General features: G+C 33.9%; 1 protein-coding gene across 1 annotated transcript; it reads left to right on the top strand.

The window, feature by feature from the left end:
• Positions 1-11,238: 11,238 nt before the first annotated feature.
• On the top strand, positions 11,239-12,025 carry LOC113235442. Its single transcript, XM_026471124.1, has one exon. The coding sequence runs from the start codon at positions 11,284-11,286 to the stop codon at positions 11,929-11,931; it is 648 nt and encodes a 215-aa protein (XP_026326909.1). The 5' UTR covers positions 11,239-11,283; the 3' UTR covers positions 11,932-12,025.
• Positions 12,026-12,379: the final 354 nt, after the last annotated feature.

Here is a 12,379-nt window from a genome sequence, read left to right as displayed (position 1 = left end):
ACAAGCCAGAAGATTTATATAATTTATTGAAAATTCGTTCGTTGTGTCGTATTTTAAAGATTCGGTGAATTATGGACAGGGCCATAATAACACAGTTTAGTAAGACAAGTCCATTAAACGTAGCAGCGCGGCTTGTATCTGTGTGCGCAATGTACAGACGCACACATTCGCATAATCTTGCGATGCACTTGCGTTGCATGATACTGGTCGTTCCAACGCGCCTTTCATTATTACGCGAATGTGTGCGTCCCTACCCAGCGCGCGGTGGTCGCGCACACATACAAGCCGCGCTATTACTCTCTTATAAGCGATTTTTTTAAATGTTATTTCAGTTTTGTTGTTAAGCGAAATCAGCGTAATTGACATTTTTACTCGTTTTACCAGCAAAAAATCCTTTGGGTGTCAAATCTGAAAAGTTACCGAAATGCAAATACGATGGTTATAAGAACGGGAAGAACAGTCACTATTTACTGCTATTATTGAAAGTACTGAGTCTTACACGGTGAATATTACATTTTAACTGTATCTTGCTAATGTATAAAAATACGTATTTTTGTTTGTTAGGGTTGGTGTTCGTCGTGAAGCTTCAGTGGTTCACTTACCTGCTACTGGTGAAGTAAAGAAATACATTCTACTGTGAATAGTTTTAGGTCCATTATATAACGTTTCATAATTAAAATTGGGGCTGTATGGATAGAATTACTCCTCTCACGCTATTGTCCTATTCATCGTATATAATGTAACTTTTTACGAACACAAGTGACGGGACGACAGTAAGCAACACGCGTGTTGGTGAATAATAGTTTCAATGCCATTCAGAGCTCTAAATTGCAAAGACCTGAGGGGACACTACCACCGCACCCGTCACCTTGAATTATAAAGTTGACACGTGCCTGTAGTTTCACCAGCCCATTTACCCTTCAAGACCGGAACACAGTAATGGTCACATACATATACTGCTAGAAATACATATTTAAAATAACTCAATTCATAATAGGTTTTTTTTAAATTATAATATCAAGTGACGGGACGAACAAGTCTTGCACCTGATGGTAAGTTCCACGCCTGTCCATAACAGTTACAGTGCCACTCAGAGCTTTAAATTGCAAAGATCTGAGGGGCACAGTCACTGAGCCCGTCACCCTGAGACATAAGTGGACAAGTCCTGTATGCCTGTAATTTCACCAGCACCCTTGCCCTTCAAAACCGGAACGCAGTAACGCTAATATTACTGCTTGGCGGCAGAAACAGGTAAGGTGGCAGTACTTCCCTGGACGAACTCTTTCACAGCGAGCTCTATTGCTACTAAAAAGGTATAATAAATTTGATATATTGCCCTTGTGTTGTGTCGCCACATTTTTACCTAGAACTATTGTTACCTAGTCACTACAATTTTAGAATAATTGTTTACTTATGTAGTTTATTTTAAGAATCCCTTTCTTAAAATAAACACTTTCTTGAAATAGACAATATAACCTCGTCCAGGTTATTTTATTTACATTTATTTACGAGTATGTGTATTCTATTACAATTTTGCAAAGTATAGGTAATTGAGCGCGGCAGCGTGTAGCAGAGTTCAATATGTTCAAATGGTCTGCACGGCGACAGTGGGTAAATTAAGTTGTAGTTTTAACTTGGAATTAAGTAGTTTCATTACCCAAAACAAAGCGGTGAGACTATTTTATGATACGATTGCTGACCTTTGAAGATTATCTACAAAATTGGAAACACTATTTACAATTTTCTATGTAAATTAAAGCTAATTTACTACGTTGGCATAACCACGTAAGCTGTAATACACCAATTGGAAGGCAAACTCCAATACAAACAATACTAGTTAATGTTCAGTAACCTTTGACTTTTGCGTATTAAATTAATTAATTATATCGAGTTCTTAGGTTTTCGCGATTGTTACACATAGGAAATGAAACTATTTTTCTGGATTTAAATCGCGTATATTTGTTTTTTCAAACAAACCGACGTTTCGGGCCTTTACAGGTCCCATGGTCACGGTTGACTGTTGACACGGTTAATTAATTATACAACAATTTTTATTGCATTTTGAACTATGCTTGTTTTTCTTACTAGTCAGCATTTCATTTAAGCTTTAATAAATAGTTGTAAATTAGAAAATTATGACCAGCAGAGACAAGGTGTGATGATGCGACATGTTTCTTTATCATCCACTTTTTATCACCCTTTTCTCTGGTTCCTGACCACCTACTTTGAAATTTTGAATCGTTCTTAAATTCTTTTTCTTCTTCGTCACTTACTGTTGTTCTTTCTCTACGAAACTTCCGAAACGAGTGTTCTATTTAATTACGCGAATCCCGCGTGACAAAGATACCTACTCGAGTTTTGCTTCCAGAAATTTTGTTTATAAAAACGAGTGTAAGATGTAGCCCCCTTCGAAACATTAACTCTATTTCACTCTCTATACCTCTCTTTTATTCTGGCATCATATCTGATTCCTTCACTCTCCATTCAACACATCACTGGAATGCTCTTCCGGACTCCATCAAAGGTCTCCTAGTTTATTATCATTCAAAAGAATGTCCATGAGCATCTTTCGAATTGTTTGTCACAGCAATAAATCCTCATCAAAATCTTCTGTTTTTGTTATATAAATATCTATATTTGTATGATGGATACAGATATGTTTGTATTAGGTTTGTTTGTTACATATATGATTACACATTTATTACATTTATGTTATTAATACGTTATTCATTTAATATTTTGTTTAATTTGCTGCATTCATGAATTTAATTTTCCTCAAAGATTTATCGACGTGGAGTGGACTTAAACCTTAAGCCTTTCCGAAAAGAGACGTGGTCAGAAGACGTTGTCGGCGACTGATGACACGCCTCTACAGACAAAACATGCAACTGTTTCGCTCTTGTTGTACGAACAAATTTTTTTCTGACCAGCTAAATGATTCCGTTTGGTGACTTCCTAACCGTTGTCTGTGTTCAAGCTGAACTTCCTTTCCAAAACGTTTCCAGTCTGATAAAATTAAGATTATATTTTAGAATAAAAATCATAACATTAACGACGACGACGAAGTTCAATATTCTGAATTAAGGGACTTAATCTTTGTTTCGTATTGAATTAGCGTAGATGTTCAATGACAAACATGTAGTAGTTATTGTGTTATCTCAAAGTCGTGACCAATTACATAATTCTTTAGAGGTTGGGTTAGGCCAACTCCGAGGATGTTATACTGTTTTCCTGAAACAGCGAATGGGATTTATCTTACTGTTAGATTATCACAGAGTTTATAAGTTTATACCGAAAGGTTATCATGCTGGGCTGCCACGCAAGACTCAGGTTACGTCCCTCGCAGGGCAGTATGTTGCGCCATATGTCGCTCTCGCACAAGTCGCGCCCTATTGTGCTAGCCCTACAGGAAAGGGATGAGGCTCTTTTCGTGCACCCCCACGAACTTAACAATAATAATAAAGTGTCAGAAAAGTACATCAATCACCTGGTCTCAAACTAAGGTATTCCTTGTAATAGTACAGGGAATGCGCACTTATTTTTTAATAAACGAAAAACACAACATCAAGACCAGAACTGATGTAGAAAAATTTGTTTCAAAATTGATCATACCTCCTCGTCCTCCTCATCCCCTCCTCATCCTCGTCTGTATATACAATTATATATCGAGTTTTATCTTCTTACATAGGCAATACTTTGGAGCACGTGTATATCTTCACTTCATATAAAGCGAGTTTTAAAGTGATATAAGAACAAAATATGATAATTGATTCACTATTGTTACAATGTTATAACTGGCTAATATAGATTAATAATAATTGTGCATTCTGGTTACATGGCTATGCACGTGAACACGGTATTCTCTCGGTCAATGAAGGATTTTATGCCACACTTAACAGTATTTCCTTATCCACGATGAAGTGACAATAACTACTATTATAAAACACAAAATTATACAAGAATGAAACAAAATATGTTATTAATTTTTCTTGTACTGTTTTTAACATCATTGGCGCATATTATGTAGGTACATATTTGTTCCTCGAACGCTATAAAACAAGATCTTTTTAAGGCTACAGTGAATAGGCATTATGGAGGTATGCATGCTCAATCGTCACATTCAATCATGTGGAATGTCCTCCAAATGAGTACTTATTTTATCTATATAAAAATACAAGTTTTTTATCAAAACTTTCAATATCATCAAATTAGTAAGGTTACAAATTTTAAAGATCCATTTTTACCAATGCCTTGTCACTATACCTACATATATTATCGCTTACCACAATCATATAACAGTATTCAGGTACATCGTAATGTAGAACAAAAAACCGCGACTATGGATGGTCTTGTATAGAACACAAAATGTTACGCTATTTAGATCCGAAGAAATAGTTTAATTTCCAAAATAACAATATGTAAATAACTTTCTTCCCTTAATACTATAAGTTAAGTTCTTTTTATGACCTCGGCGGTCTAATGGTGTGAATTGTGAGTGAAGAAATCCCCGATCCAGTAGGATTAATTTGAGAAATGAGCTCTTTTAAATTTTCCGTTGCTTTAGTACTCATAGTAGAAGGAGTTCCCTAGTTTGAGACCAGGTAATTTATATAGTTGGGGTGCACAAAAGGAGCCTTCCTATACAACCACTCATCAAATCAAATCCTTTCACCATGAAAGTATTACAGTGTATGCCACCGATACGATACGAAGAAGAATAACAATAAGTAAAGAAACATATTCTGTGATTGTGGTTGGTACAGTTACTCTAAGAGTGTACCAATAACATTATATTTTCGAAAGACAACTTTATTAGGATTAAGAATTTCAAAGCTACAAAACTCATGCCTAATTTAGGGGATTTACCTTATTTTCTGAAACTCGTATCTTAATAACATAATTTAAATGCAAAAAATGCGTTGTATATACATATTTTGCAGGCTGATTTCACATCACATTTCGTTCACATTCACACACTGGCTTTTAACTATTCTTAAAGTAATGCATCCAAATTCACACCCTTGATAAGAAATTTAAAATAAATAGAAATTTTTGTCATGTCCTGAATAATCCTCTTTATAAGATACGAGTTTGAGAAAGTAAGGCGACGGTAAGTGACTTGATAAAATACATATGAAACGAAACGCAGCAGTCGCTACAAATCTTTTAGTATTTTATTTAGTCTTTTTATTAGTTAATTTTAGATTTCAGATTAGAGATCAATGTACTTGTTCTTGGCGCCATTTTTTACTTGTCATTATTATGTCTGTTTTTTGTTCTCGTGCACATCTCTTATTTTATTTTCAGTTTATAAATAAACTATAATTATGGCTGCTTATTTAATTGCCTTGTTTTGTTTGGGAAAATTTTATGTACAAGCAATTATCCACATGGCAAAATGGTTCCTTTTAATAAATACTTTTGCGACTTTAATAATACTGTCGCGACTCACATTGAAATTGAATCTTTGTTTTCGATCTAAAGAAGAACAACGAAATCCGTAGTTAGGGCCGTTTTCCCAATATGTATGACCTACGGGATTACTCTCGAAGTCCGTAAAGACGAGCCCGTTAGAAACTGTCAAATCGTGGTATCATACATTCTTAGCTCCGATTGAAACTCAAGTATTTAAGTCATCAGTGGTAAAACGGCGGTATCTTCGGATTTCGTGCTTTGAGAGTATGCTCCCTATATCGTGTGTATTTCATTTTTTAAACAAACTAACTTTTCGGGTTATTTACAAGCCCTATGTTCCCTGTCACCCATAACAAATTTTCCCATATATTTGGTCAGCACACATACTTCGTTCAGACTTGTGCGCGCGCGATGCACTTTAAAATCTACTTATCTTTTTTATTTATCAACCGAATTCGTCAAAATAAATACTTTAGCCTAAGCTTATCTAGCATATTAATGAAAACCACATCCAAATGACATCTAAATTGGTTTTGCTATTATAGATATAAGCGAATACAAACAAATAAACGGACAAGCAGATAAAATTCTAAAAACGCTGCTATTTAATGTACTTTAACATATCGATGCCTTACTATCTCAAACTCGTATCTTATAAAGAGTGATTATTCAGGAGATGGCAAAACTTTCTATTTATTTTAAATTTCTTATCAAGGGTGTTAATTTGGATGCATTACTTTAAGAATAGGTAAAAGCCAGTGTGTGAATATGAAGGAAATATGATGTGAAATCAGTCTGCAAAATTTGTATATACAATTCATTTTATTTTTTGCAATTCAGTAACCTTGTGCTTTAAGATTTACAGACTCATTTAAGAAGAACTACAGACTCATTTTCTTTACGATTTCATTGACTTTACTTTCTATTTGAGGCATCTGCTTGCGTTATCACTTTGACCGTGGCCTTGGCACTTGAAATTATGAATTCCTCATTTGGCCTTTACAATTGTAAGTCTTTGAAATGAACTTTAATATTTTATTCTTTCGTTCGTATCGTGCCAAATGTAAACTGACTGCAATCTTGCTAACTTACAAATATAGCTCATGCAAAGATGTTTTTTTTTTGTTCTAATGTAAGTGTGCATTTGACCTCCATCTCACCTGATGGAAAGTGACGATGAGGTCGACGATGGAGCATGCACACCTAGATAATATCTATTCACTCTCGCCTTGAAAAAGTCCAAGCTATAACGTTCAGGGAACAAGTCTGCAAGCAGGTGATTCCACCCCATAGCCGATCGCCATATAAATGTGGAAGCATAACTTTGGAATATCCACAACATAACGGTGGCAGCCAAGCCTACGCCTAATCCCCCGATGACGGAAAGGGGAAGGCGGAATTAAATCGAGTAATTCCATCGCACACTCTCCGTGATATATCCTGTAAAATACCGATAAGCAGGCAACTTTACGGCGGTGTTCAAGGCTCTGCAGCTTCGCCTCTACTAATTCCTAGTCACCTATAAGCCTCTGATATATATAAGATGTGAAAGAAAAATGTTGTAGTTTTTTAGTAGCAGTAGAGCTCCTTGTGAAAGAGTTCTTCCAGGGAAGTACTGTCACCTTACCTATTTCTGCCACCAAGCAGTAGTGTGAACGTTCCGGTTTTAAAGGGTAAGGGTGGCTGATGAAATTACAGTAGGTACAGTACTTGGAACTTGTCAACTCATGTCTCAGGGTGACGGGCGCAGTGGCAGTTAAAGGTCTGAGTGGCGCTGCAACTGCAATAGACAGGCTTGTCGCTTAACACCAGGCGCACGAATTATTCGTCCCGTCACTTGGTATCATAAAAAAGCCTATATATAGTACCACTATCAGGCATAGGCCTCCTCTCACAATGGGTGGGCTAGGATTGTAGTTCCCGCGCGGATTTAATGCGGATTGGGAACTTCACTCACTAATTATAATCTATGATTTCCAATCACCTGAACGCCGCCATACGGGGCTACTGTGGCATTATTGTACTTTTTATAGCATTTCACAAAAGAAACAGTGGACTGTTTATAGAAATATTGATGGTGATACGTTGATAGCCATAGATGTAATAAAGTTAAACCAAATCGGTGAGTTATGATATAAATAATAGTTTTATTAAATTCCGGTGGAGATTTCCACTCTTCCAAGAATGATATGGATGATGATTGTTCACGTCATATTACGAAATCTATTAGAAGTATTTATCTAATAGACCTATTTAAAAATCTATTAATAGCTATTACACAGTTATTGTTACTGATAATAAAATTATTTATTTATTTAAGTCTCTTACAGTGCTTTAACTAAAAATGTAATTACTATTATGCAAATAGTATTTTAATAAAAATTAGAGCTTTAAATTGCAAAGATCTAAGGGCCAGTTCCGGAAACTTATAATGTGCCCTATGTATGTTATCTACGTTATAAAAATATGATATTATAATTATGGTAATTTAATAAAATAAATAAGGTCACGGAGTAAATAAAAGCAATTATTAAGAAGATTTAATTGACGAATGTAGTTATTATTATTATTATACAATTCAAGAATAATTTGGCGATTAATAGATAATTAATTATTAATTGATTTTTAATTTTTAAATGATTAAGTATTAACAATTAGTTGATTTATTTCTAAAATACTTTAAATTTAAATTTGACAATCATTTTCAAAGTTAAATAATTTGACTTCCAGAACATATTTGCTTAGATTTATTTATTTTCATTGTAATAATATTATAATTAATGGTAATAACTTCCACAAGGATCGATATTAGAACTTGTTATGTTTATTTTATACAGCACTTAAATATCAATGCTATCTTAACGTAGATGATCTTTAGTGTATATTTCATGCAGGCCTAGTTGAACTAGTTAAACTCAAGCTTAATGAGGAGCTGACACGGTTGGCAAGATGGTCAGACCGTAATTGCTTGGATCCAGTCGTGGCCATCGGAGGCGATTGCGTAGTGAGAGTATGTGATACGTGATAATTGGGTGTTTTGGTAAATGGTGAATCAAAAAATATGTGGCTGACGGCGTAAATAATATCTTCTATAAATTAAAAGCGGTGTAGATGTTCGCTAAATCTCAGGAATAGATCCGACGAATTCACTTTCGTTAATATTGGCCAGCTTAACTAAACCTACAGACAGTCATTGAGGAATCCATCCATATAAGAGAAAGTAAAGTTGATCTAGCGAGTGCAAATCGCTTACGTATAATGTTGTTTCCCGATTCAATCTTTTTATCCTAGGTAAAATATAATTTTAATAAAACACTTTCTGTTTGGTAAATTAATTAATTTATTTCTAGTATTCATTCGTGTTCGATCATTAGTATTTTAATAAACTACTGAAATTTTAATATATTAGTATAAACTATTTTGGCACTCATTAGCGTCAATGATTTCAAAAATAATTTATTGGAATAAACAGTATTCTAAAAATGTATGACCGAGCCTTAAAACAGGTGTATGAGGGACTCTAGTTTCAAAGCTATTTAATATAAAAGAATTAGTGTTATCCTTTAATAAAGATTTGCTAAGTAATAAGTCAACGTGCATACATAGTTGCACACTAAGTTATAAAACAATTTTAGTTACAAACAAATTTGTATTTTTTAAACATGAATGAAATTATGGAAAACCGCTGATTTTACAAAATTATTGTCCTTTATGCCATACAATAGTTATTTGTTATGCAAGGCATAGTTGTTGTGTGACGCGAGTGATTGTATTGAAAGCTGAGCAAGCTATGAATGCTTAGACTAAAGCACGAGCAAAGCGAGTGGTTCAAAAATAGAATCCAGAGCGTAGCGAGGGTTTCAAGACACGAGACTCAAAACAACTTTAATGCCGAGAGAAACACAACTTTTCACCTCACTATGGCGAGGAAAATGGTAAATGAAAGATAATCAGTTGAATTATAACAAATCAGTTTTAATAAACTTAATTAGTTATAGATTTTAAATTGGCGAAGATGGTAAGTTAAGTACGTTTTTTCTATTTACAAAATTACTTTTTTATGTTTAAGCAAAAATGAATATAACTTTGAGTTTCGTAATTTCTTGCTTAAACTTTTAAAGTTCATAAGGCAAACTTCATTTTGTAAATACGAAAAACTTGCTTAGCTCGCAATTTTCGGTTCGTAGAAGTCAAAGTTCCTTTTGTAAATCTCAGCCTCAAGAACAGTATCTTTGTAAAATTTAGACCTAAGTATATTCCAAAACTTCCTTTCCTAATTTGATTGTGCCGAGATTCATTTCTAAAGTTTCTTATGTACTGAATATAGCTGCTTCTAGTAAAATTAAACCCGTTTTAAATTCTAAAATAAAGAAATATAGAATCAAAACATAATTATAACACAAGGTTGAATTCTAAGAAAATATCCGACAATGAAGTTTTTAGGTTTTCTAACTGCGGAATATGGTTATGCAGTCGAAAGAAACAAAAGTAGTTGGAAAAGAACATATAGCTGATGTCAAACACCGTCGCGTAAACAAGTCTGCAGTCTGCGAGAATGTCATGGATATACCTACACATTCAATGAAGTTTGACAAACCCCAGGTTCTTGCAAAAGAAGTCCCTTATCTACCCAGGATGCTGCGAGAGGCCATTGAAATTAAAAAACATCCTAATTTCAACAGGGTAGATGGTTTCTCCGTACCACCAGTTTGGGATCAAGTATTTCCTCTAATGAAAAATCCCACCAACAGACATAAGACTGCAGTACTAATTAATATGTTTTAGTTTATTCTAATTTATATTAATAATTAATAATAAATTGAACTTAATAAAAATTCATTCAATAAAATAATTTGTAAAACTTAATGTAGCGTAAATTTGAATGTTTTCTTTGTAAGATTAAAAATAAGGTATTTAATTAATAACTATTGTAACTATAGTGACTAAATAGAGTGGTTTGCATTAATATTAGACATAACTGGTTGAAGACTGTACCACCTCAGTCAACCGTGACCATGGGACCTGTAAAAGGCCCGAAACGTCAATAAAAAAAAGGTTTGTTTGAAAAAACAAATATACGCGATTTAAATCCGAAAAAATAGTTTCATTTATATAAATACAGTTTTGTTGTTGTGTTGTATTGTTTTTTTTTTTCGTGGAAAAATGACATTACCAATTTTTCAATTGATGTGATCAACTAGTAGTAGTACTTGGACTAGATTCGTAATGCAAAACAAAACATCAATGTGAAGGCTATAATCCCTTCAAGCTTTTTATTACTGGTTTTCTGTTTACTGGCAAAACGCATATCAGGTTATTATGCAATTAGATGTAAATAAAAGACCTCAAAATGTGCTTACGCACTGTTAAGTAATTTATATTATAGTGAGCTTTTCTGAAGGTTGTAATTAGGCTATTATTCCTTAGTTTTCTCTAGAACAATATTTATCAAAAATGTAGAAAACGGTCCTTACATAAATTTTAAGTAAAAAATGGACCTTGCATGACCTACCTGAAATAAATAATAAGATGGAATCATTGACCTACATAGAATTAATATATTATGGTATGGGTGCTTCAACTTCCTACTATATCTTTCTAATTTGTGCTTCAACTGTAACTAAAAATGCCACTTGTCGATTCTTTTTTCGGAAAAAAAAAAAAGATTATTATGCCATTTGGGTTTGATTAAAATCCATCCTTTAAGGATTGTTTACAGCATAGACGTTGTCCAATGTCTATGGTTTACAGGAATAATCCTCCTTCATTGTCATTTGGACATAGATAAGAGTTAACGTGACATTTGGATGCCTAAGGGCACAGCAGTGAAATTTTATGTATTGAGAAAATTAATAAACTTGCGTCAAAATGAGTTACAAGCACAAAAACACCACACAAAAAATAAAACCTATACCCCATATTTCTAGTAAAGGAGAAAATAGTAAAGCTCAGTTATATGTACCAGAACCTAGTCCTGTAGTTCAATTGCATCCTGTAAAAGAAGAATCAAAAGTAGAAATATCTCGACAGGACTCTTTCGACAACCAAGAGCAGGAAGAGGAAGCGCAGGAAAGATTTCAAAATGAAATTAAGAGATTTATAGAGATTTCAAAACATTTCTCAAGTCCCATTCATAAGACAGCTTCTTATATTTGCGAAAACCATTTGGTGTCATTCCCGAACCCATTTAGAATACAATATAGACGCGGCGGTGTGACAACACAACGCATGAAGTTTACTAACCTTACTTTGGAGCCAGTCTACATAAAGCTTTATAAACTCATACCCGAATTAGAACAGCTCAAGTACATAAATCTGTCTTTGGCGAGGTGCAAGCGCATACCTCCTGGCCTTTCGTTTACTTTAGGCTTCGTGTACGATGACGTCAATGAAAAATCAGCCGTAAATGCGAAAATGGTCTTTGTAGCTTCTAGAAAAACGACAACACCTTGTTATCAAGTTTGCGAAGTCGATTTGATAATTGAAGCGCTTAAAATTAGATTAATTACAGTTTGATATATGCTTTAGGGAAAAATCTATTGTTATGTTACAAAATTTCGTCTAAGAGTAAAGCGGGTATAAGTATTTCCTTTTTGCAATAAAATCCTTTACCTGTACTGAGTTTGGTGATTTAGAAGTTCTCCTTATTACCTTTACTAGTAGCCAAGTCCAATAGCAGATAATTTTCTGCATAGTAATATAATTGTAATTGTAAGATGAAGTTCAACTAGCAAGGAGAACTAGTTAATTAACATTCATTTTAAAATTGAAACTGAGTATAGAATGGTATATGCTTGTAAAAGTATGGTGTATAAAATACAGAAACTACAACAAATATTGCTAGTAACAGGTGAGACCATTGATAAATTTTAGGCAATGTGCCTATAAGGCAGTCTTTTTGAAGGTAGGTATGGTAGATAATATGTTAATAAAATGTCAAGTCGCCAAAAGTACGACGTAAATT

This window comes from Hyposmocoma kahamanoa, unplaced genomic scaffold (assembly GCF_003589595.1).
Source record: "Hyposmocoma kahamanoa isolate Upper Pololo Valley unplaced genomic scaffold, ASM358959v1 87, whole genome shotgun sequence".
Taxonomy (NCBI): domain Eukaryota; kingdom Metazoa; phylum Arthropoda; class Insecta; order Lepidoptera; family Cosmopterigidae; genus Hyposmocoma; species Hyposmocoma kahamanoa.
Note: the sequence above shows the minus strand (reverse complement) of the source record. Positions and strands in the feature narration are given on the sequence as shown.